Source organism: Tinamus guttatus, unplaced genomic scaffold, assembly GCF_059628265.1.
Source record: "Tinamus guttatus ecotype Peru unplaced genomic scaffold, ASM5962826v1 Tinamus_guttatus_pri_ptg000058l, whole genome shotgun sequence".
Lineage (NCBI taxonomy): Eukaryota > Metazoa > Chordata > Aves > Tinamiformes > Tinamidae > Tinamus > Tinamus guttatus.
In genome coordinates, this window is record NW_028288592.1 from 2731764 (window position 1) to 2752755 (window position 20992).

Sequence of the window (20992 nt, forward strand, 5' to 3'; positions counted from 1 at the left end):
TAGTTCTCCAGAAAACTCACAGATAGGCATCCTTAGAAGCACTTTTCCTGTCCTCCAAACTAATTGAGGAGAAATGAAATACTATACATACTACAGCTGGGGTGCAGAAATATAGATTTTTGCCCCTAGGTTTAAGTTTTGTGTCATGGACCTGTAAGAATGCACGCTTTCTTTCTTTTTTAAAAATTCTCTGTGTGTTTGTTTCCTCAGCACCCCATCTCTTTATTTGCAAACCTGACTGAATAAGCTTTTTCTTTACTTTTTTTATTATTGTTGTTTTTAACTAAATAATAGTTCTACTAGTTTACTCAGTTTCTTTCTCCAACTACGAGGATTTCCAGGACTCTGAAATACCCTTTGTGTGACGTTGCTCACGGGAACTGCCCCTGTGCTCAGTTCCATGCAACATGGACAGCAGAAGGGGCTTTTGAACATTTCCCCCAGTGTTCTACTCCTCTCAAAAGGATATGAAAGATTCAAAGTTTTTGCTCTGTGGAAATCCAGCTGGATAACATTAAAAGCGCTAACTCGCTTGCTTTACTTACAAGATACCATTCGTTCATCTAGAACAACAGCTACCTCAGTAATATTTCGTCTTCTGCTTTCACATGAGGACTATTAGTGGTTTTGCCACTGATGAAACAAAATGCACAGAAGCATTTGAAGGAAAGCACGCACATCTATTTCCACAGTTACCGCTGTTCCTCAAGGCACGCGTGCAAATAAGCTTTCTGCATTGATACCACACTCACGTTAAACAAATTTTCACTTTTTCAAGGTGCAGAAAGGGCAATGATTGACCAACACTTACTTGAAGCCTTATCTCTAAGAGTAAGAAAATGCATGGCTTGCTTCTCCCAGGCAGTACTGCTGGAAAAATGTCATGTTTTGGCCATGCAATGGAGCACAGAGGTAGCTGGTGCAGCCCAAAGTTCAAGTGAAAGGATGAGTAGTAGTGTTTTGACTAAAACATTTTGCGCTAAATAAAAGACTTTATTTTTGCCCTAAACAGCAATTAGCTGGGGATTTTGCACTTAGTGCACATAAATTATTTCAGACTGTTATCAAGTTCTGGAGATCAAGTCAATTCAAACTTCTTAAAATATTTGCCATTCAATGAAGGTTGAGAGAAATTTCGTTTTAAATCTGAAAATTTTGTGTTTAAGCAAAGCAAGGTAGCAAAGCAAGGTTTAAGCAAACTTCAAGGTAGTTTCTGCCTTTGAATTCTGTCTTCTTAAATGCTTTGATAAGTCAGCTTTGCAACTTTAAAAGGCTAATTCTGTAAAACTTTTTCTTAAAAAACAATTTGTTCCTGGCTAAGGAAATATAAAATTTGTCTCGTGTGGATGTTCTTTCACTGCATCTCACACAACAGTATTGTGTTCTTATGCATACGTGATGACCTGCTTTCACTTAAAACTTTGGAAAAAATAAGAATATGTCTAGAATCTTTTTAAAACACTTTTTCAAAGATTAAAGGTTATACACTTGCTATTTGTGAAAACAGCGGTTTGCAACTATTAGAGGTTTTTAAAGCATTTAAGGGCGGTATGTCTTCCCTTAGGCTGAAGTAGGAAAAATGCACGTGTGTGTGTGCAGGTGTCTGCAGATCACTTGATATTGCAGTTAGGTGACCAGAATACAATTTTTGCCCGTATTTTTTAGTATGACTGCATATTAGTTGCCGTGTACCTAGCTGGTTTCGTCACTGGAAGCACCTGCAGCCCCATCACGTGCATTTGCATGGTGTGAGATATTGTGTTTTTTGTTAAGCCCATAATAAAAGTTTTGAAGTGACCTTCCTGTATTGGCAGTTCACATGCAATAAAAAAAAAAATTGAGCAATGTCTATAAAAACAGGGTTCTCTTTTAGGATCTGAAAGATTTGCACGTCTCTCAGTTCTATGCTGCATGCAGCGAATAATGAAGACTCAAAGACTTCTATTAGTAATTATTTAGGAAAACATTATATTTAAAAGTGGTAAATGTAGATCTAAACTGCCAACATACTGTTTGCAGTAGTAGTTAGTTACATCTGTCAGTTTTGCCAAAAAATAATATCAGTCAGCATTACCACAGCATAGATGTGGAATCTCTTGAGGGCAGTCATTTTCACTACAGAAGTTTTCTCTTGGTTCTCTACGCTAGCACAGAAACCTCTCTGGTTTAAACAGGTTTTGTAACAGGCAGTAGCTACACATGTTTGCTGGCCTCCCTTGGTAGTGGGAGTATGCATACTGAAGTCATACCTGAAATTCTTCACCCTGACAATAAACTTCCTTTAGAGCTTTCATTGACAACTTTCTAGACAAGATTAAATAGTTTAATGATGCTAGATATGCTGCTTGTTTCTCTGCCCTTTAGTTTCTTGCCACTATTACAAAATCTGTGTGTCCCCATGGCAATACAGTTTCACAGAATCACAGAAGGGTTGAGGCAGGAAGGCACCTGTGGAGATCATCGAGTCCAACTCTCCTGCACAAACAGGGTCACTTACAGCATGTAGCCCAAGGTCATGTCCCAATGGCTTTTGGATATCTCCAAGGATGGAGATTCTACAATCTCTCTTTAATTATTGTTTAACTGTTAGAGGGCCTTAAAATGGCAATCTGATTTTTGGGGAGGATAGTGGCTTTCGAGAAATTTATAAATAACATCTCACTTTAATGCTTAAAGCTGATGTGAAAGCAGATTGACATTAGGAAGCAATAATGCACACCAAACTTACCAAAAGAAGTCACAGAAACAATGTCTAAAAATACATCTTCAATGAAAACAAAATGGACATGGTAGTAGCATGTTGGCATTCTCTGAGATTAACTGCATAAATAATTTGAATTGAGTAAAATAAGGACTGCATGGCCAACCTTGAAGTCAAGTAAATCCTTAATAAGTTGATGTTAAAAAATACAGACTGGCTTATTCTGTTTAATTACTGTGCTTTCTGTGTACTTCACAATGTTATTTTGATTGAAAAATTAAAGTGATTGTGATAGAGCAAAGTTCTGCAGTTACTTCAGTTTTCTGTTTTGCTGATCTTTTTTGTCGGCTCTTCAGAAGTTCCTACTTTAGAGGATACTATATATTCTAATGTGTAACTTTGATGCAGTAGATTGCTTAGAAGTAGATTTTTCTGTCCTCTTTCAAGTCTACTTTTTGGCACATTTTGAGCTGTCTCTCTCACTATTCTGTGAGTTCTGCTCCTACCTTATGAAGTGGTGGGGGGGATTTATTTACTATTCTTGTTCTAACATAACATTTTTAGAAGACTAGGGATATAATTATAAAATGTGTTTATAGATGGAAGTGGGGAAAGAGGTGAGAAAGATGCGAGCAAAATCACAACCTATCCACCGGGGGCTGTCCGCTTTGACTGTGAACTGCGAGCTGTACAAGTCAGTTGTGGATTTCACCATTCAGGTAAGAAAAAAAAAAGAAAATTTTAATTTTACGTTAGATTTTTTTTTTCCTCTCATATGTAGTTCCACTGCTTTTAGTGTTCAGCAAGGGTGCTTGTTGGGAATGTTAAGTTGACCAAGTTTCTTTATCACTATGTGGCTTGCATTTCTGTTCTTGAGCAGTGAAAAGGGGCAAGAAATATTGTAAGTAGAATTAACATGGGATTATTATGCAGTAATTAGTATGGAATTCAGCTGTTTTTGAGCCATGTGGTAATATCTGCAAGCCACAGTTTTACCCCCCATGGGAGTTGAGGAAGATGGTGTGAATCTTTTAGTAAAGGGTTCCAGTAGCTTCTCCGAAAGGCGAACCAGCACTGGTGCAGTAGCACATGAACACGTCTCTTACTTCAGATTTCTAAACCAGAATTCACACTTTTGTCTTTAAAGAGCAATGACAAAAAGCATTGTTTAATGTTAGTGTTAGTTTATGCCACTTCCCTGCCAATGGCCTCTTTGAATGATGAGAGTGATCCTGTACAACTTCCCCATTAACTTGGGTGTAAACTGTAAATCACACGTGGTACACGTGTGATTACCACTTACCACAGACAGAGAGGTCTGGCCACCAGACAGAGACTAGTGTAATCATTTCAGCAGCTGTTTTGGGGGCTGAGTCTGTATGGAGGGCTCTTGAAAGCAAATGTAGTCTGTCGTTTGCTTCTTTTCTAGCTGTTCTTAATATCGTGATGGATAAAAGCAGAATACATAACCACGTAAAAATGGGCAGTTACACATACGAGTTGTGACAAACAATAGCACACTCTCTTCCTCTGAGTGTTTGTAAATATATTCATGTAGTGAACATGTATCCATCTAAGGACTTGGTACCTGGATTTTTCCTTAGCAATAACCTTGCCTCAGCCCCACACATACTGAATTCCTGTATATAAGGAAATAGCTGTGGAGAAGATAGACATGTAGAAATAACTGAGAGTATGTATGGCAAAAAAGCATCTACATGAAATATAAATATATAAAATATAAGAAATATATAAAATATAAGAAAAACTTATTGCAAGAAGATTTTTTGGCTATATTGCAGGAACATTTTGTGTACCTATCATATTTTTAAATCTTGTCTACTTTCATATGTATGAAATGTAACATTGAAAAGCTATTTTAGCTAAATAATTCTGACAATGATTCTTTTCTGGCTTATGTGTTATCCATATGCTTTAAAGTATTCACCACTAGTGAATCTGGACATTAATGGTTGAAAGTAAATATGGCATTTCATGATGTTTTTATCATTGTTCAGTAAGAATTTCTCTCCTCTTTAGCCATACTCAGCTTCTTAAATATTTTAATCACGTATGACACAAGTCAAAACATTGACATGTGAAAGCTTTTTGTATGTCTGAAAAAGAGCTGATTTTTGTTACTTGTTTGCTTTCAGTGGTTTTGATGGAGAATGGTGATGTTTACACATTTGGATATGGGCAGCATGGGCAGCTTGGACATGGTGATGTTAATTCCAGGTAAGCTGAGAAGTAATCAAGGGACATAACTGTACATTGATGAATGACTATATGAAGAGTGACTAAAATTCTCTGTTCGTCTGTAACTAGGAAGTGAGAAAGTTAAGTAACATCCAAATTAGAAGCTGATAAAATCTTTACCTAGGCATACCCCCTGTATTCCTCTGGTTAGATACACTTTTAACAGTAACCCTAACTTTGCACTATATAGACAGTCAGCTTAGTATATAAAAGCTTCTGTATATAGTTATTACCATAACTTTGATAATTGACTTGAAAGTTCTTCTGTCTTTTCACCTCTGTGCCACATGAGAGTGCATAGCATTGAAATCTGATTGAGATTACATTATTTTTACAAAATATCACAATTTTAATATTATAATGCTATACATAGATTCTACTTAGATCTACTTTTTTATTTGTTTCATGATTAACCTCCTCCCCTCTCCAAATTAAGTTGCTCTTAGTTTGGGACTCAGCTGTGTTTTATAGACATCTCATTTAAGCGTCAGCATGCAAGAGATGTTTGCTTTCTTTGTGGTTGCTGGAAGAGCAGTCAGAGAAATCAGTAGGGTCTGGAGAGCTATTTGGCTAACTAGATGCATACATCTAGTCTCTCAGTAAGTAGCTTTGTTAAATCTGTTGGCTAGATCTCTATTGACTACAGCTGAATTTAGGTGTCTTTAATGTGAAGCTTAATCTCACCCCTAGTATCACTTCTGGTCACTAAAGTATCAGTGTCCAGCCATAAAAGGAAAGGTAATAATGTTATTCTTTGGGCAAGCACATATACCATGTGCATGGGGGATGGGCTTTTGAATAGCAGGAGTCACTGGGTCTTTGTGTGTGTCCCATAATGCCTAATATTCCTGTGTAAAAGGTGTATAAGGAATGGAGCATCTGTAACCTCTCTTCAGTTCTGTCCTTTTTCTTGTAGTAGTGAGATGAAGATTACTTGAGCATCTATCCTCCTTATCTTTTTGGAAACTTTAAAGTCATTTCTTTTGTCAAGTTTCTGGAGAAATCTTCATCGTCTTAAAACTTCCATTGGATTCACTAAACCAAGAGGGAAAGGGAAAGAAGGAAGACACTTTACTGGAAGTATTACTTGGCAGTGACTGCTGTGCTTAGTGGTAGTCTCCAAACTGTGACCCCTGCTCATTTTGTATTGCACTGGTGATTGCAGTCTATGTTTCTGCCATTGAACAATGGCAAAGATCTACCTATTCTTTTTTCATTCCTGGAAATTCATGGAGAATTGGTCCAAGCTATGACTGTTTTAGCAGACAGTAGCTGCTAGAATAAGATTAATTGCTGTCTTCACCACTAAATAGGTGCAGGCAGCAGTAGTTTCTGAAGACAGCAGGACTGTCTGCTCTTTTTGTCAATATTTCAGGCAGTAAACCCCAAATCTGTTGTTTCTTAAGGCAGAAACTGGACGGAGACCAGATATGGTTTAAAATGAGGATAGGATGATGATTTTAAATAGGATATCCTATTTAACATAGGATAACATGAAACATCCTGTCTCAAATGATAGTGCTTGGCCAGGCCGTGCATGTGAGGAGTTACAAGGGGCTTGGACTGGCTCACTGTACTGCAGCAGATCCCAGAGAGTGTCTGGAAGGACAAAACTTGAAAGAGTTTGGAGTGTGTCCTATGCATGAGAAGTGGCTATAATACTATATTGCTGTTTAGCGCCATCATTCAAATGGTAATTTCCTCATTGATGTACTTCTTTTTCCAGCTTTAAGTAGAGATCTCTCCTCTGTCCTCACAGTAAGGGACTCAGAGAAGGAAACAGGGAATCCTTATGCAGAGTTCCACCTGAGTTGGGACGCAGTGGTGCTCAGATGGCCACCTCCAGCCAGGTCAGTGGTATGTCAGTCATGCAGTGTGACACATTGCCTGTATTGACCCTGAGAAGACTATTGTCTTCTGGATTCAGGAACTGATGCTCTACTATGTTTCCAGGAGAAAAGCAAAAAAAAAAAAAAAAAAAAAAAAAAGGAATGTCATTTAGGCAATCTGGCTAATCTTTACATATAGCAGCCCCTGAAGGAAAGAAGGGATAGGAGAAAATAAGCAACTGTCATTTGCATCCGAGGGACCATCTTCATTGCTGGGTGAAGACATAATGCAAGTTCCTGGTCAGTAGTTGATGAGTGGTCCTTTCAGAGACTTCTGTCTGGAAGTGTAGCGATTTAACAGCGAGACTACAGTTAAACAAATCTTGAAAACACTTTAATATTTTGAATCCCGTACAGCTGTCCAGAAGTGTCTTTCTTCTTAATAAAAGGAATTCTGGACCTATGCCTTAGAGTATGGTAAACCCTTCAAATTCTTCCTCTGGCTTCCCTAGGCGGGAGGTGTGTTACATGCCCTTGAAGACTGTCTTCAACAGGACTTATGAACAAGATGACTTGATTCTGAGTAAGCCATTAACAAAACTATAATGATGTGGAGACACAATGGATGGTGCTGCTTTTCCTCCAGCAAGGACTTTAACTGTTCTCAGATAAGCGCTTTAAGGATAAGTGATCTTGTTCCTGAGAGGAGGTTCTTTTCTGTTTCAGTATGTCGGATCTCGGAGCCGTTGAGCTGATGTACATAGATCCGTTAGTGATCTATGCACAAGACTAGGGATTTGTCACCCTTTGTCACAGGGATGCATATATTCCCCTCAAACTAGACACTGTATAGGTTGATAGAGACTCAGTGGGATCAGGAAATGCTTTGCAGTATCTAGACTTGGTGAAAAATAGTGAATTTTTACTTAGCAAAGGAACATCTCTTCTGGATACTTCTCTCAAGAAACTACGACTCCGTTTTTTTCGCTTTTTCAATATGTGTCCGCATTTCTTAGCACAGACTGTTTCAGCACTGTATTAGCAAGGATGTGATCTGGCGATCAAACTCCAGAAGAGGAACCACTGACGTAAGACAACCCTCTTGTGTCTTTACTTCCCACAGGTGGATAGCAATGTGGAAGAAATACTGAGCGGACCTTCCATGGGCAGGCAGTTACATTTTAAGGATAAAGCAGAGAGGTTCTATCCTACTAATATCTCTAGGAAAAACAACACATCCAGAATCTCTGCTGCATAGCATCACATTTCTAGAGTCATTCTCTGGTATTTTTCAGTAGTAGGAAGCAGATCTTGTTTAGACCTTTTCACCAATTTCCCAGGTACACCTGAAAACCCGTTAGAACAGTTTTTACCATAACAGCCTCTGTTTTTTGCAGGCTGTTTTTGCAGCACCAGGGTCAGCTGCCCTGCACTTCATCTTGCTCTGCCTGCCTGTCTGGATAAGCACCATGGACAGGGGTCTCTCCAGCAGGGATTGTGCGCTAGGGTTGCAAGGAACAACTGCATCCATCTGGCCGAAAAGTTTGCTCTTCAGGGCCAAAGAGAGCCTCAGTGCCTGCAGCCTAAACGTGTTTGGACCTTCTGTAGAGGTTTTCTATGTTGACTTTCAGATGGATAAATATTCAACAATGTCACAGGTTTAAAATTCCTTACAAATCAGTCAGACCCACTCATTTTCCCCCTACATTCCTTCTCTTATGGAGTGAAAACAATTTCTTTGTAGTTTTTATTTATTTTGTTGATGTGATCACATATCTTGGTCTTTTTCCTGTTAATTTTCTAGTATACTTTAGTTAGCCTCTATAAAAAGGCAGGATATCATATTAATAAAGCTATTTATGAAGATAGCATATGGCATCTTTCTCATTATTTGGTTGTCCACTTCTGCTCAGCTACAGCTAGCAGAACATCTTTGGTGCTCCTCAGATAACCTTCTTGGTAGAGTCAGTCAGCAGGATAGAAACAAATTTTGGGGGTCTTTTTTTTTTTTAATATCAGTGACTGGCCCTATACTTGTCAGAGTAAACATGATATTTGTGAGAGTCGAAGACTGAATGCTGCTTACTAGCCATCTGCAGTGAGATTCACAGAAACATGCACTTCAAGGAAGAAATAACTCTGTCTCTATGAAATTGTTCTTTTTTTTTTTTTTTTTTGGTCTGTCATTGTATGTCATTTTGCCTGAGGGTATAAAGGGTTGTGCAAGGCATGTTTAGCCCCAGGAAACACCATGATGCTTCAGACACACAAGCTCTGGTAGCAGAGTCTTCATAAATTCATTACCTTTATGATAAATATCTATTGTGATAATAATTCAGTTTTCATGCATCAAACAGAAAAAAAAAATCATTTGTTGTGTGTTTGCTAACAAGTCTAAGATGAATAATTTCATACCTACAGCTGTCACAATTTTGAAGGAAAAGAGTTTTAATGAAAAGTGTGGAAAAAAACCTTCATGTGTTTTTTCTTTGTAAAAGGAATAGTTTTAGAGTAGTTCTTAGCTGCATTTCATTTCTACTTCAGAGCCTTTTCTAGGTTGCCTTAAAGGGAGTTAACGATGTCCCAGTATTGTTTATTGTTTCTTTTTTTTAAAAAAAATGTTTCATTGTTATTGCTGCTCAACTTCATTTGGGGTGTGTGTGTGTGTGTGTGTGTGTGTGTGTGTGTGTGTGTGTGTGTGTGAAATCTTACTGGTACCTAAACCCATGGGATTATAGACCAACAAAGGGTCTTTAAATTTATGCATGTCATGCTGTTCATCTCCTACCACATTTATGCATTCTCTCCATCTCCATCGTTCTTCTTTCTGCATTTCCATGTACCTCTGTATTCCCTTCTGCCCTCCTGTCCTGTTTCTTTTATCTACTGAATGCCTCTTCTTTCTCCCGCTTTCTCTACTTTTTTACTTGCAATTTAGCCAAAACCAGAATGTGCAAGTAACCCATTTTTTGCCCATCAGCTACTGAACAATTCATAAATAGTGTGCTGATGTTCAGCATAAGACAGCCTATTCTTATTTTAGATTAACCTACTTTTGAAAGCCCATATTTAAATGTGAGTTTAAGTAGCTGCTTTTTTCTGTGGTCAGAGTTATCAAACATAAAGTCTCTCAGGAACATATTTTTGTCGAATTCTCATTTTTTTCTAAGTCCAAAATAATTTTGGAGGTTATGTAGGTGTTCATTCTGTGGTTCAAAGGTTTTTGCACTTCTGGGAGGCGCCTGTTCACTTTATTGGGTTTTGGATTTAAAATTTAGTTTTAGTATCTCATACTTCATCCTTTTTGTCTCCTCTGGCGTTTCTTTTCTCAAACAATGTTTTCTTTCTTTGCTTGTTCAAACTGCTGATTTTTCTCCTTACGTTTCTACTAAGTTGGGTATAGATTTCTCTGTGCCAGTTCATAGTTGGGAGACACGAAGATTAGACTTTTCCAGAGCTCTCTGGAAAACAACATGTCAAGGATGGAGAGTCTGAATTTGATGCAGTTTTTCAATGTCATTAAAAAGCTGCTGGCCGTGAATAGACCTTCTCTTCGTCTTATAGCTCCCTAGACAGATAAGTGAGGAGTTTCATAATGCTTCTGCTTCTGGTAACTGCACTACATACCAACCACATAGGCCTTGATTGTTTAAATTTAAAGATTTTTGTTCTTAACTATCATTCACACTGAAATATGTTTTAATACTGCGTTTTTGCAGTGTATTCTATTAGTGTAATCTCCAGTACCATTAGTGTAATTCTACAATAATAGATTAAAATAACCTCTTTTATTCTCTGCTAATTTCTGAGTGTAATTGAAAAGGGCATTTAATCTGGATCTCTGTAACACTGGAGTTCAGTATCCAGAGCAGTCTTACAAACTGGTATCCAAATTTTTTTCCCCTCTTTCAGTTCACTCTTGTTAGACTTTTCACTTAATATGTAAGATGTTTCTTGACTCAGGTTCTGTGCAGTATGTGAATATATTTCACAGTCAGTGAAGTCTTGTTAATACTAATATTTGTGTTAAATGTTGCATAAGCATGCATTGATACAAAATTAATTTATTTTGATATAGGGGATGTCCCACTTTGGTGCAAGCATTACCAGGTCCTAGCACACAAGTTACTGCTGGAAGCAACCATACAGCTATACTCTTAATGGATGGCCAGGTTTTCACATTTGGAAGTTTCTCAGTAAGGAAATAATATTTACTTATGGGAATAAGGTAGTAGTTAATGTACTGTACATGTATACTGAATTGTTCAAAGACCTTTCAAAACTGTTTACTTATACTTCTACACATAGAACAACTCATGACTTCTGCATGTCTTTTTTGTCTGTGTCCCTGTTACATTTAAAATTGTGGCCTCTACTGCTGTCATGTCTAGGAAAGCATGACGTCAAAAATTCTTGATGTTTTATGTTGTAATTAACAACTGGCATTTAAAATTGGGATGTTTTATTAAGTGGAGGCGTGTTTTCAAACTGCCATTTTTGCAAGTATTGTTGCAATCACAACTGAATATCTATTTCATATTCTATTACCTGTGTTTGCAACATTTGGAAACAATAACAGCGTCCTGATTTTCATAGAAATAGCCCTAAACGTTATGCTTAGGGCTAAGAGGAGTCATTATTGGGTGCGATACAGCATAATTCTGGTACTCTTCTTTCATGCTCATGTGGCACATATTCTTCTATGTCCATGTGGAATCCATTCGTGTATTCATTAATTAAGCACTTAGACATCATTTAACTCCCCCTGCTTCTGACTTGGAAGTTTTATGCCTCCTCCTCCTGGCAAATGCCCCCTCACTTGCAGTTTCTCCCAGGTTTGTTGCTAGTAGTTTCTTATTATTATCCTTTTGACAAAAGCTAGGGTACAGGTATTGTGCTATTTGCAAATGCTTTAAAAACAATCTACTGCCAAACATAAAGGAAGAGAATCTTTTGAAATCATTTTTTTAAAAAAAGCAAACAAACAAAAAAAAAATGAAATTTTTAGAATAAGCTAACCCTGTTTTTAATTAAATTTGCCACAGGAAGACTCTTACATTAGGTAATATTTTGCTGTTTTTCAAGGCAAGAGTAACAAAATTTTGGTCTATATCTTTTTCAAAGGTGATTTCAGCACACAAGCTTAAGCTCTATTGACTTTCAGTGAAACAGCCTTTGGAAAGCCAAATTTACTTTGAAAAATAGAACTTAAAAGCCTATCTGTTAAATGAGTTTTTCTAAAAAAATGTTGAGGCCGTGTTTATACCACCTGATTTTAATGTCACGTGACAGAAACTTGGTTGAGGGCCTTGTAAAATCAGAAAAGCTGATTTGCTTAAATACAGATGGAAATTTTCCTTTCTGGAACACAGTTTCTGTCATATTTGTCAGAAGTCTTCATTTGGAAGTAAATTTGTATATCATAAAAGCACAAAAGAAACAAAATCAGCATTGAAATGAAAGGAAAATAGAAATAGATAATTTTTTCAATATTGTGATTTTCAGAAAATACATTGCAAAATTCATGTAAAGGCATGTAGCTATTTATTAATATAATTTTTGTTTTAATGAAGGTGTAGAGAACAGTACGTATAGTTATAAAATATGAGTTGGTCGTGTTCATCTGCATGGAAGCATCTGTGATGATTTCAGTGCATGTATGTAGACATAATTTACTGAAATGGAATTTGCTAGTTAATGCTGTGTTCAAATCAGCAGGAAATAAAAGCTATGTTATTAAGTAGTAGTAATGTGTATCCCTTCCTAAGCTGTATTGTAACTTGATTTTTTGTTTTGGCGTTTACAAATTCCTGACATTGCATAAATGGAGAATTCTCTTCATTCAAAATCAATTCAAAAGAATTTTTATAAAGATGGACTGCATTGCTCCTTCTTATGTTTATTAGGTCATCTCGTCAGTCTCTTCCTTTGTGTTTGTTTCCCCCAAACAAAAATGTTGCTTCTGCTTAATATTGTGTTAAATAGAGCATGTGGAACACAAATTTGATCCAAGAAAAGTAAGTAGTTTTGAAAGAGCTTTTGAATAAAGATCTCTTGGGCTAAAAAACAAGAGTTTGGTATGTTGAGAAATGTTAGAGTGTTTTTGAAAAGCAGTTTATAATATTGTGTGTGCTTATTCTTCTGACTTAACAAATTTAGAACTGTAGAAATAAATAATTTTATTTTGAAAAACTATCAATTCAGAATATTTCTTTAAGCCATCCTGATTTTTGTTAAAGAAGGTTTGTTTGTTTGGAGAAGAAAACTACTCAGTTTTAGGAAACTTGCGATTTTTGTTCCTACAAGGAAAAACTTTATATATATATATATATATATGTATATATATATATATATATATATATATATATATAAAAATATATAAATACATTTTTTAATCCGTGCTTTAGCAAAACAAAGATGCATTTGTAGAGTGGAATATTCAGAGTTTCCTCCCTCCACCCATTTTTGTGTTCTTAATCCTTAGCTTTATGGACTTGATCCACAGCTCAGATTGTGTGTTCCTGTTTCAGTCTCATCCATAGAATGACACTTATGAATAAGTCCCTCATATAAAGAGAGGTGTGTAATATGCTGGACAGAAGGTATTAGATGTACATGCCTTCACATTTTAGATTAAAGTTACCTTGACTTTGTTAATTTGCAATGAGTTTCCTTCTGTCTGAGTGAGGTCGATGGAGCTTGAGCAGGTTTATTGCTTTAGTTCTCACTAGATGCTTCCAATGAGGCACCTGAGGCACTACAGCCCACCTCTCAGTAACTACTTGTAGGTTCAAGATAAAGCCCTAGTTTCCACGTCAGGATGTTAAAGACCTTATACAGGGATGTTTGCTTAGGCACTCGATAGTTTTTTTAGCACAAATTTATATGTTAATCAATCTCTAGGTATTGTTAGGTGGTATTTGTTCTGTATAACTTACTGTGCATATGAATGAGGAACTTAGGGAATTTAAACAGTCTGAATTTACTTGCATTTAAATATGTAATGCTTTGCTTAAAGTAGTCACTGCTTTATGAAAGTAATTTTTGGTAAAGTATTTCTTTCACATTAATTGTTTTGTATGTTGAATGTATCTATGGAAGTAACTTGTTTATCTGAAAGTGACAAGCAAGTTGCTGATACTGTTTCCCCATTAGACTTACTGCTATTGGTATTTACTAATTCTTGCATTCTGTCTATAGAAAGGCCAGCTTGGTAGACCAATTTTGGATATGCCCTACTGGAATGCAAAACCAGCACCTATGCCTAACATTGGCTCTAAGTACGGACGCAAAGCCACGTGGATTGGAGCGAGCGGAGACCAGACTTTCCTTCGAATTGATGAAGCTCTCATTAATTCTCATGTGCTTGCTACGTCAGAGATATTTGCAAGCAGGCATATAATAGGCAAGAACTCCTCTAGAATATTTTTGATTTATTTACAGAATTATTGGTGAAAAATATAAATTGTCATGCAAGCAATAGAGGAGCAACTCAAAATTAGTGAATGAAGTGAATTCTAATACTTCTAACTTTCACTCTCCAGTTAAACGTTGTGGTGTTAGCTGCTTTAGAAAATTAATTTTATTAAAAATTAGAATGTAAAAGTCTTAGCTTTACTCACACTTTGAAGTTTTATTCTTATTTTACTATGGCTTAACTTCTTCTGTAGCAGTATGTATGTTCTACCCTGCCACCTATGCACTTTACTGCATGCATAGAAGTTGCTGTAGAGTGAGTGGAGTCTCCATATTTTCTGCTCTTTTTGTTCCCCAATCTAGGTTTGGTACCAGCTTCAATATCAGAACCTCCTCCTTTTAAATGCCTTCTGATAAACAAAGTTGATGGCAGTTGCAAAACTTTCAATGATTCTGAACAGGAAGACCTTCAAGGATCTGGTGTGTGTCTGGATCCTGTCTATGATGTTATTTGGAGGCAAGTGTGGATTATAGCTATTTAAGTCATAGTGTAGAAGTAACTTAGAATAATTTGGAGGATCTGATCTGCTCATAATTTGATTATATTCACTTCTCTAGTAAAACAACTCTTAGTCTTTCGTGTGTATTTTTTCACATCTTTCAAGTGATTCTTTCAAGGAAGTCCCATCAAACTTCGTTTCCCTGTGCATTTTTATTCATGCCTGTTGAATAGGGCAGTGCTTCTGGGCAAACAGAAATCTTGATTACGTATATTTTAAAGATTTTCTCTATACCTCTATGGCTTTATCAGTCAGTTGCAAAATTCACATGGCTAAATTATTTCATATATATGTATGTATGTGTGTGTATCTACTTAATAATATATAAACACAGACATTGCTAACTCATTGAAATCTTGCATATCTTGCTGGTATCTTAAAATATTTGTAGTTAATTATCCTATTTCTTTTTGGATTTTTAGTAGAGTATACCAAGTAAAAAAATCATTTCCTTTCCGTCAGAACACTAATAGGCTTGCATCTTCCCAGAGTCTCTTCCCGTTAGAAAGAGACATCAAAGACTTGATTCTTTTTTATTTTATTTTTCTGCACCTTGATCTATAATATAGACAGTTTCTGTGTTCTCTTGTTTATGCTACTGTTGTCTGTAATCCTTCTTAAAATGCTCACAATGCAGTGGAATCCATTTTAAAAGGTCAAATAAAACTTACAATTCTTCAGCACATCTGCCATTTTATCTGTTTGCTAGTCGCTTCCTGCTTCTTAATAGATTAGACACTTCAATATTTATTAGCTATGAAAAGTGTCTGACATTTTCTGAAATTTGTAAACCCATAATATATTTTTTTAACTTGAAATATAACAATATTTCTATTTTTTTCCATCTGTTAGTGTTTTCCTCTAACTAAGCTTATATATTTGGCATAGTGATGTTCAATTTTAACATTTTGTACTAGCAAATCAACATTTTACATTAAATTTAATAGTTGGATACAAAGTTTATAGTTTATGAAATTTAAATATAAGTTATTTAAAAAAATTGTTTTGGTTAGGGTTTTTCTTAAACAGCAAATGAAAGTTAGCTTACTCTGTTTTGTCTTGCTCTAGGTTTCGACCAAGCGCTAGGGAGCTGTGGAGCTACAACGCGGTAGTTGCCGATTCCAGACTTCCCTCCGCTCCGGACATGCAGTCCCGGTGCAGTATTTTGAGTCCCGAACTTGCTCTGCCGACAGGTTCCAAAGCTCTGACCACCAGATCTCATGCAGCTTTGCACATTCTAGGTATGCATTTATACTTGAAGAGTCAGAAGCATGAATGAAGTCAAGGCACACTGCATCATGTTTAAATAAATTATAATGTGACAGCTTTCTGGCTTTTGAGTTAAAAATTGAATTGATAATCTATCCTCATTGCTATTAACACTTAAGCAGAATCATTGCTCTCTACCATCTTGGTGATTCTAGAGGCTCTTGGAGTTCTAGTTGGGACCTGCTTCTAGAGGTAAGCAGAAGTGAAGTTAATCATCTTCAATAGGATGCAGAGCATAGGAAATACTGCTCAATTTACCATGGAGTCTCCAAAACACAAAAAATACCTATCTCATATATTCACATTTTTACAAGTATAGGATAATTCAAATTCCTTTTGTGTAGTTTTGTATAATCAGATGTTAAGAGTACTTTGATTTCCATTTCTAGTCAAAAAGCATACTGAAATAAAGAATAGACTCACCATATCCATCTATAAACTGGCCATATGTAACTTACTCAAGGCTTCAAAGCTCAGCTTTGGAAATTATTTGGGAACTTATTCCATGAGAGTGCGGAGGGATCACTTCCTTGTACTCTGTCCCCCACTATGTGTTAGAGAGGCAGCGATACTTAACTTAAACAGTACTTTTTGGTATCCAACTCAGAATAGAGGCTATGCTAGGTATCCATGTATATGAAACAAAATGCCTTGTATGAAGGTTCTCAAATCTGCTTGTAATTCAGTTGCTACTTCAGTTCTTTTTTGGCAATATAGGAAGCAAAAAATAGAGTATGTTGCTAGCAATTTATTTGCTGTTGAAAAATTCACAAAGTAGGTTTGATAATGTTTCTTGGTTAATCAGGAAGATGAATTGACTAAATAAAACTGGTCTTCAATAGCAAACCTTAGGTTCTACACAAGTGACCTAGTAAACTTAAAGTGATACTCAGCAGTGTACCTGTGGTTTAAGGACAAGGCAGTTTTGTTGCTGTGATCTTTTTTACTGCTACTCATTTTAAGTCACCAATTGTAGTGAACAGTAAGACATTTTGAGTGTTTCTTGATTTTGCTTTCTTTTAGGTTGTCTCGATACGTTGGCTGCTATGCAGGACTTAAAAATGGGTGTAGCAAATACGGAAGAAGAGACTCAAGCAGTAATGAAAGTTTATTCTAAAGAAGACTACAGCATTGTTAACAGATTTGAAAGTATGTACACAGTAAGGTTTTACTGCAATAGCTAATTAGGCTTGTGGAATAAAAGACTAATTAATATAGATTAACTGCATTTTTGTTGTGTTTTTGTTTTTTCTGTAGGTCACGGAGGAGGTTGGGGCTATTCAGCCCACTCGGTGGAAGCTATCCGTTTCTGTGCGGATACAGACATTTTGTTAGGTGGGCTTGGTCTTTTTGGAGGTAGGGGTGAATACACTGCGAAAATAAAGGTAAGATAGTTTTTAAAAAGCAGAATTATCTCTCAAAATCAAAACTTCAGAAATACCATTTAAAACTGTAATTTTATTTCTTGATAAATGAGTTGTATAATTAAAGCAGTAATAGGAGAAGAATCTTGCTAGGATAATAGAAGAAGTAATGAGTTATATGTTGGTAAGGTGGAGGAGACAACGAACTGAGAATTACCATTCTTACCTGTCCAGGATATCCGTACCTTCAGTAAATGCTGTGACATCTCAGGTGTCTTCGGACAGTGGGTGGAATTGTCTTGGGAGGTATTTTCATGAAAGTCTGTGAGGTCCCCCTGTAGAAAATGTAGATGTGGTGTGGTGGGCATCATCTACTGTGTTCAGGATACCTGTAGGACTGCCTCTCCAAAATGGGAAGGCATCCTTCTGTAGGGCATGTTCCTGAAGGAATTCCAGCTATCTTAGTTGTCTTTTCCTGCCATCCCTATCCGTTTTTTTCTCAGGTTGCTCTCTGCATAGCTTCTCAGTTGTAATTCAACTGAGAGTGAATTGTAGGGTCACCACACGTGCTTAATTCTGCTTTATGCCAAACATAATGATAATGAAAATAAAGCACAGATGCTCTATTTTATATATATATGTGTGTGTGTGTGTGTATATATATATATAATCTGGCTTTGTATAGAAAAACACCTATAAACCCACATTGTGATTATGAGAGAAATCCGGTTTCTGATAAGTAACTTGTATTGCTGCATTTATTAAGGATTTCAGAAACTTTTCAACTTCCAGCTTCTTGGAAGACAGTGAAAAGGAACGAGTTAAAATCTGTATGAGATTTCTATTAAATGTGCAATGCAGAAAATGTTAATAACATTTTTGTCATGTAGATGGTTGCTGAAATCTTTCTGTTTTCAAATGAGTAAAATTACTGATTATTAAGATTTCTTTTAGGGAAATTGATGGGATATGGACATTCGTCTAGGGAAAAAAATGGGTATCTTCTGAAATAAGTGGTCGTACCTACTGAGAATTATAAATGATTAAGAAAAACCCAGAGATTTAAAAAACATGACCAATATTTTATATGCTGTAAGAAGGGCATGATAGCCCCATCAAACACTCTAGTATGTTTTTTTTTCCTAGTTGTCTAGGCTTAGGTTATAGACAAGGATAATACACACATACGCATATAACATATACACACACACACACAACATATATATACACTTACGTAAGTGGATATATATGTTATATGTGTGTATATATATGTGTGTGTGTAAATATGTATGTTATCCTTGTCTATAACCTGCTTTATATATATATATGTATATACACACACACACACACACACATATATAACATTTGCCAATTTTACCACAGATGCACTGGGTACGAAATAGAGGTTTAAAAGAAGTCACAGATATGTATCGTGGGCCTTTTTCAAACCTACCTGAGTGTAAAAACACTTTGTATTGTTTTCTCTCCTAGTCATCACCTGTTTGTGGCTTTCCTGGCTAGCTCTGCTAAGCAGTCAGACTGTCCCTGTTAGTTGGCTGTATTTCTAGTGTGTTTCAATCAGGGAGAGTCTTTACATTCTGTCTAACCTTAAGGCTTCATCCACTAGCTATGGGATCAAGCTCTGGTTTCCTCAGAGGCTTTCTTAGATAACTATAGAAGGTGTGTAAAAACAGCTGCTCAGGGAAATCCCTTGTCTCCTTCAGCTGCTCTATATTTGACTCACCAGCAAGATTAAGGGACTTCCTCCATTCAGCACCACAATATTTTGGGGGGCAAGGTTGGAAGGCCAGTGTTAACCATTATTTATCTAACAGAAAATGATATTACAGAATCCTGACCTCCAGGTGGAAATTTACCTGTCTAGCAAACCAGCCATCATTTTAGGGAAGAATAGCAGTAGAAACTTAACAGAATCTCAGACAGAAAAAAAGTGATGTTATGAAGTTTCTAATGCCTAAGCCTTACTTTATTTATTTATTTATTATTTTTAACTCCACTAGTTGTTTGAATTGGGTCCTGATGGGGGGGACCATGAGACTGATGGGGACCTTCTTGCTGAAACAGATGTCTTAGCATATGATTGTGCTGCTAGGTAAGACATTTTCGTCATCTACTTCACTTATTCTCGTTTTCTTCATTTAAAAAATATTTACCCGGGACTCTGTCCAGACGACTTTTGAAAATCTGCTTTTGAATATCTTAACAAACTCGCTGCCAACCGGATGCCACTTGTCTGCATGTAGCATAAAAGTTTTACTGAACCAAAATATATGAAAAAAATGACAGACCACATACAAATCAAAGTCAAATCCTGTATTCATGTGAGGAGCAGACAAAGCAAAACATTTCAGCTCTTTTGCATAGTTCTGTCAAAAGGATGCTTTGAAAACAAATGTCTGTTTGTGTTAAGCATCTCATCATTCAATTTATTAAAATTACAGCCTAAATTTCTGATAACTAACCAAACAAAAATGTTTTATTTTAACATATTATGGGTCTCAGAAAATAGGAGCAGTTATTGTTTGGACTGTTTTATGCGTCTGAAAAGGATCAGCCATGTTTTAGTGGCTTTCCGATTCCCTGTTGCTGGGAAGGAATTTCCTGATAAAGTCAGCCATGGCTAATTCTCTTAGGCTTAATCTGTAGGTATCATGACCACTAAATATATATTTTATTACTTTCTTAAATATTCATATGCAGTTCCTCAAAATTTGTATATAAACTCAACATTTAAAAAGAAATAACGTAGAATTTCTTGAAGTTGAAGCAAAAATTTACAGCAAAGTTTTACTTGAAGTAGTAATTGCAACTATAATCTGATTATCTGATACTGATTATCTGATTATACTGTACTGTTATCTAATTGTTTGAGGTCCAGAAAAAAAGCAACAATGTGTTTTTTAGCAAAGTATTTTTTTAATGTTGGATATCAATAGTATGTCTGAGAGATTATTATCTTAATTCTCTTTAATTTTTTAATCTCTTAATATAAAATGTTCTTTTGTAAAGAGGATATAATGTGCCAAGTGTTTGTACATGAGCTAATTCAGTTGTATCTTTTTCAAAATTTGCTCCTCAGAGAAAAGTATGCCATGATGTTTGATGAACCAGTTCTCTTACAAGCTGGTTGGTGGTACGTAGCCTGGGCAAGAGTGTCGGGGCCTAGCAGTGATTGTGGATCTCACGGACAGGCCTCTATTACTACAGATGATGGGTATGTGGGTTTTTTTTGTATTTTTATATAAAATAAGAGATTTGGTATTATTTGAATAATATTTATTTCTTTCTTTCTTCCTTTCTTTCAGTGTTGTCTTTCAGTTTAAAAGTTCCAAGAAATCAAATAATGGTACAGATGTTAATGCAGGGCAGATTCCTCAGTTACTCTACAGGTAATGTTTTGGCCTGCATATAGAGCAATTTATTGATAAGTCTTTTAAACAGAGGGCCTGCAAAAGTAAGCACATGTTTCATCACATCATTATCATGATTAGTTAAGGAAATTAGAATATGAAAAATGTGTGGGAAGCCTGAAGTGTCTTTGAGAACAGTGGTAAGTACAGTATACCAAAAGTT

General features: G+C 36.2%; 1 protein-coding gene across 1 annotated transcript in view; it reads left to right on the forward strand.

Annotated features, from left to right (window-relative positions):
* The window catches only part of MYCBP2 (MYC binding protein 2), a 180299-nt gene that overhangs the window by 62930 nt on the left and 96377 nt on the right, over nucleotides 1–20992 (forward strand). The window contains exons 19-29 of the mRNA XM_088540301.1: nucleotides 3301–3420; nucleotides 4858–4939; nucleotides 10868–10985; nucleotides 13990–14194; nucleotides 14569–14722; nucleotides 15834–16006; nucleotides 17058–17183; nucleotides 17292–17419; nucleotides 19420–19511; nucleotides 20499–20633; nucleotides 20725–20808. Of these exons, the coding sequence (XP_088396427.1) occupies nucleotides 3301–3420; nucleotides 4858–4939; nucleotides 10868–10985; nucleotides 13990–14194; nucleotides 14569–14722; nucleotides 15834–16006; nucleotides 17058–17183; nucleotides 17292–17419; nucleotides 19420–19511; nucleotides 20499–20633; nucleotides 20725–20808 (1417 nt within the window). The remainder of the gene's footprint in view (nucleotides 1–3300; nucleotides 3421–4857; nucleotides 4940–10867; nucleotides 10986–13989; nucleotides 14195–14568; nucleotides 14723–15833; nucleotides 16007–17057; nucleotides 17184–17291; nucleotides 17420–19419; nucleotides 19512–20498; nucleotides 20634–20724; nucleotides 20809–20992) is intronic.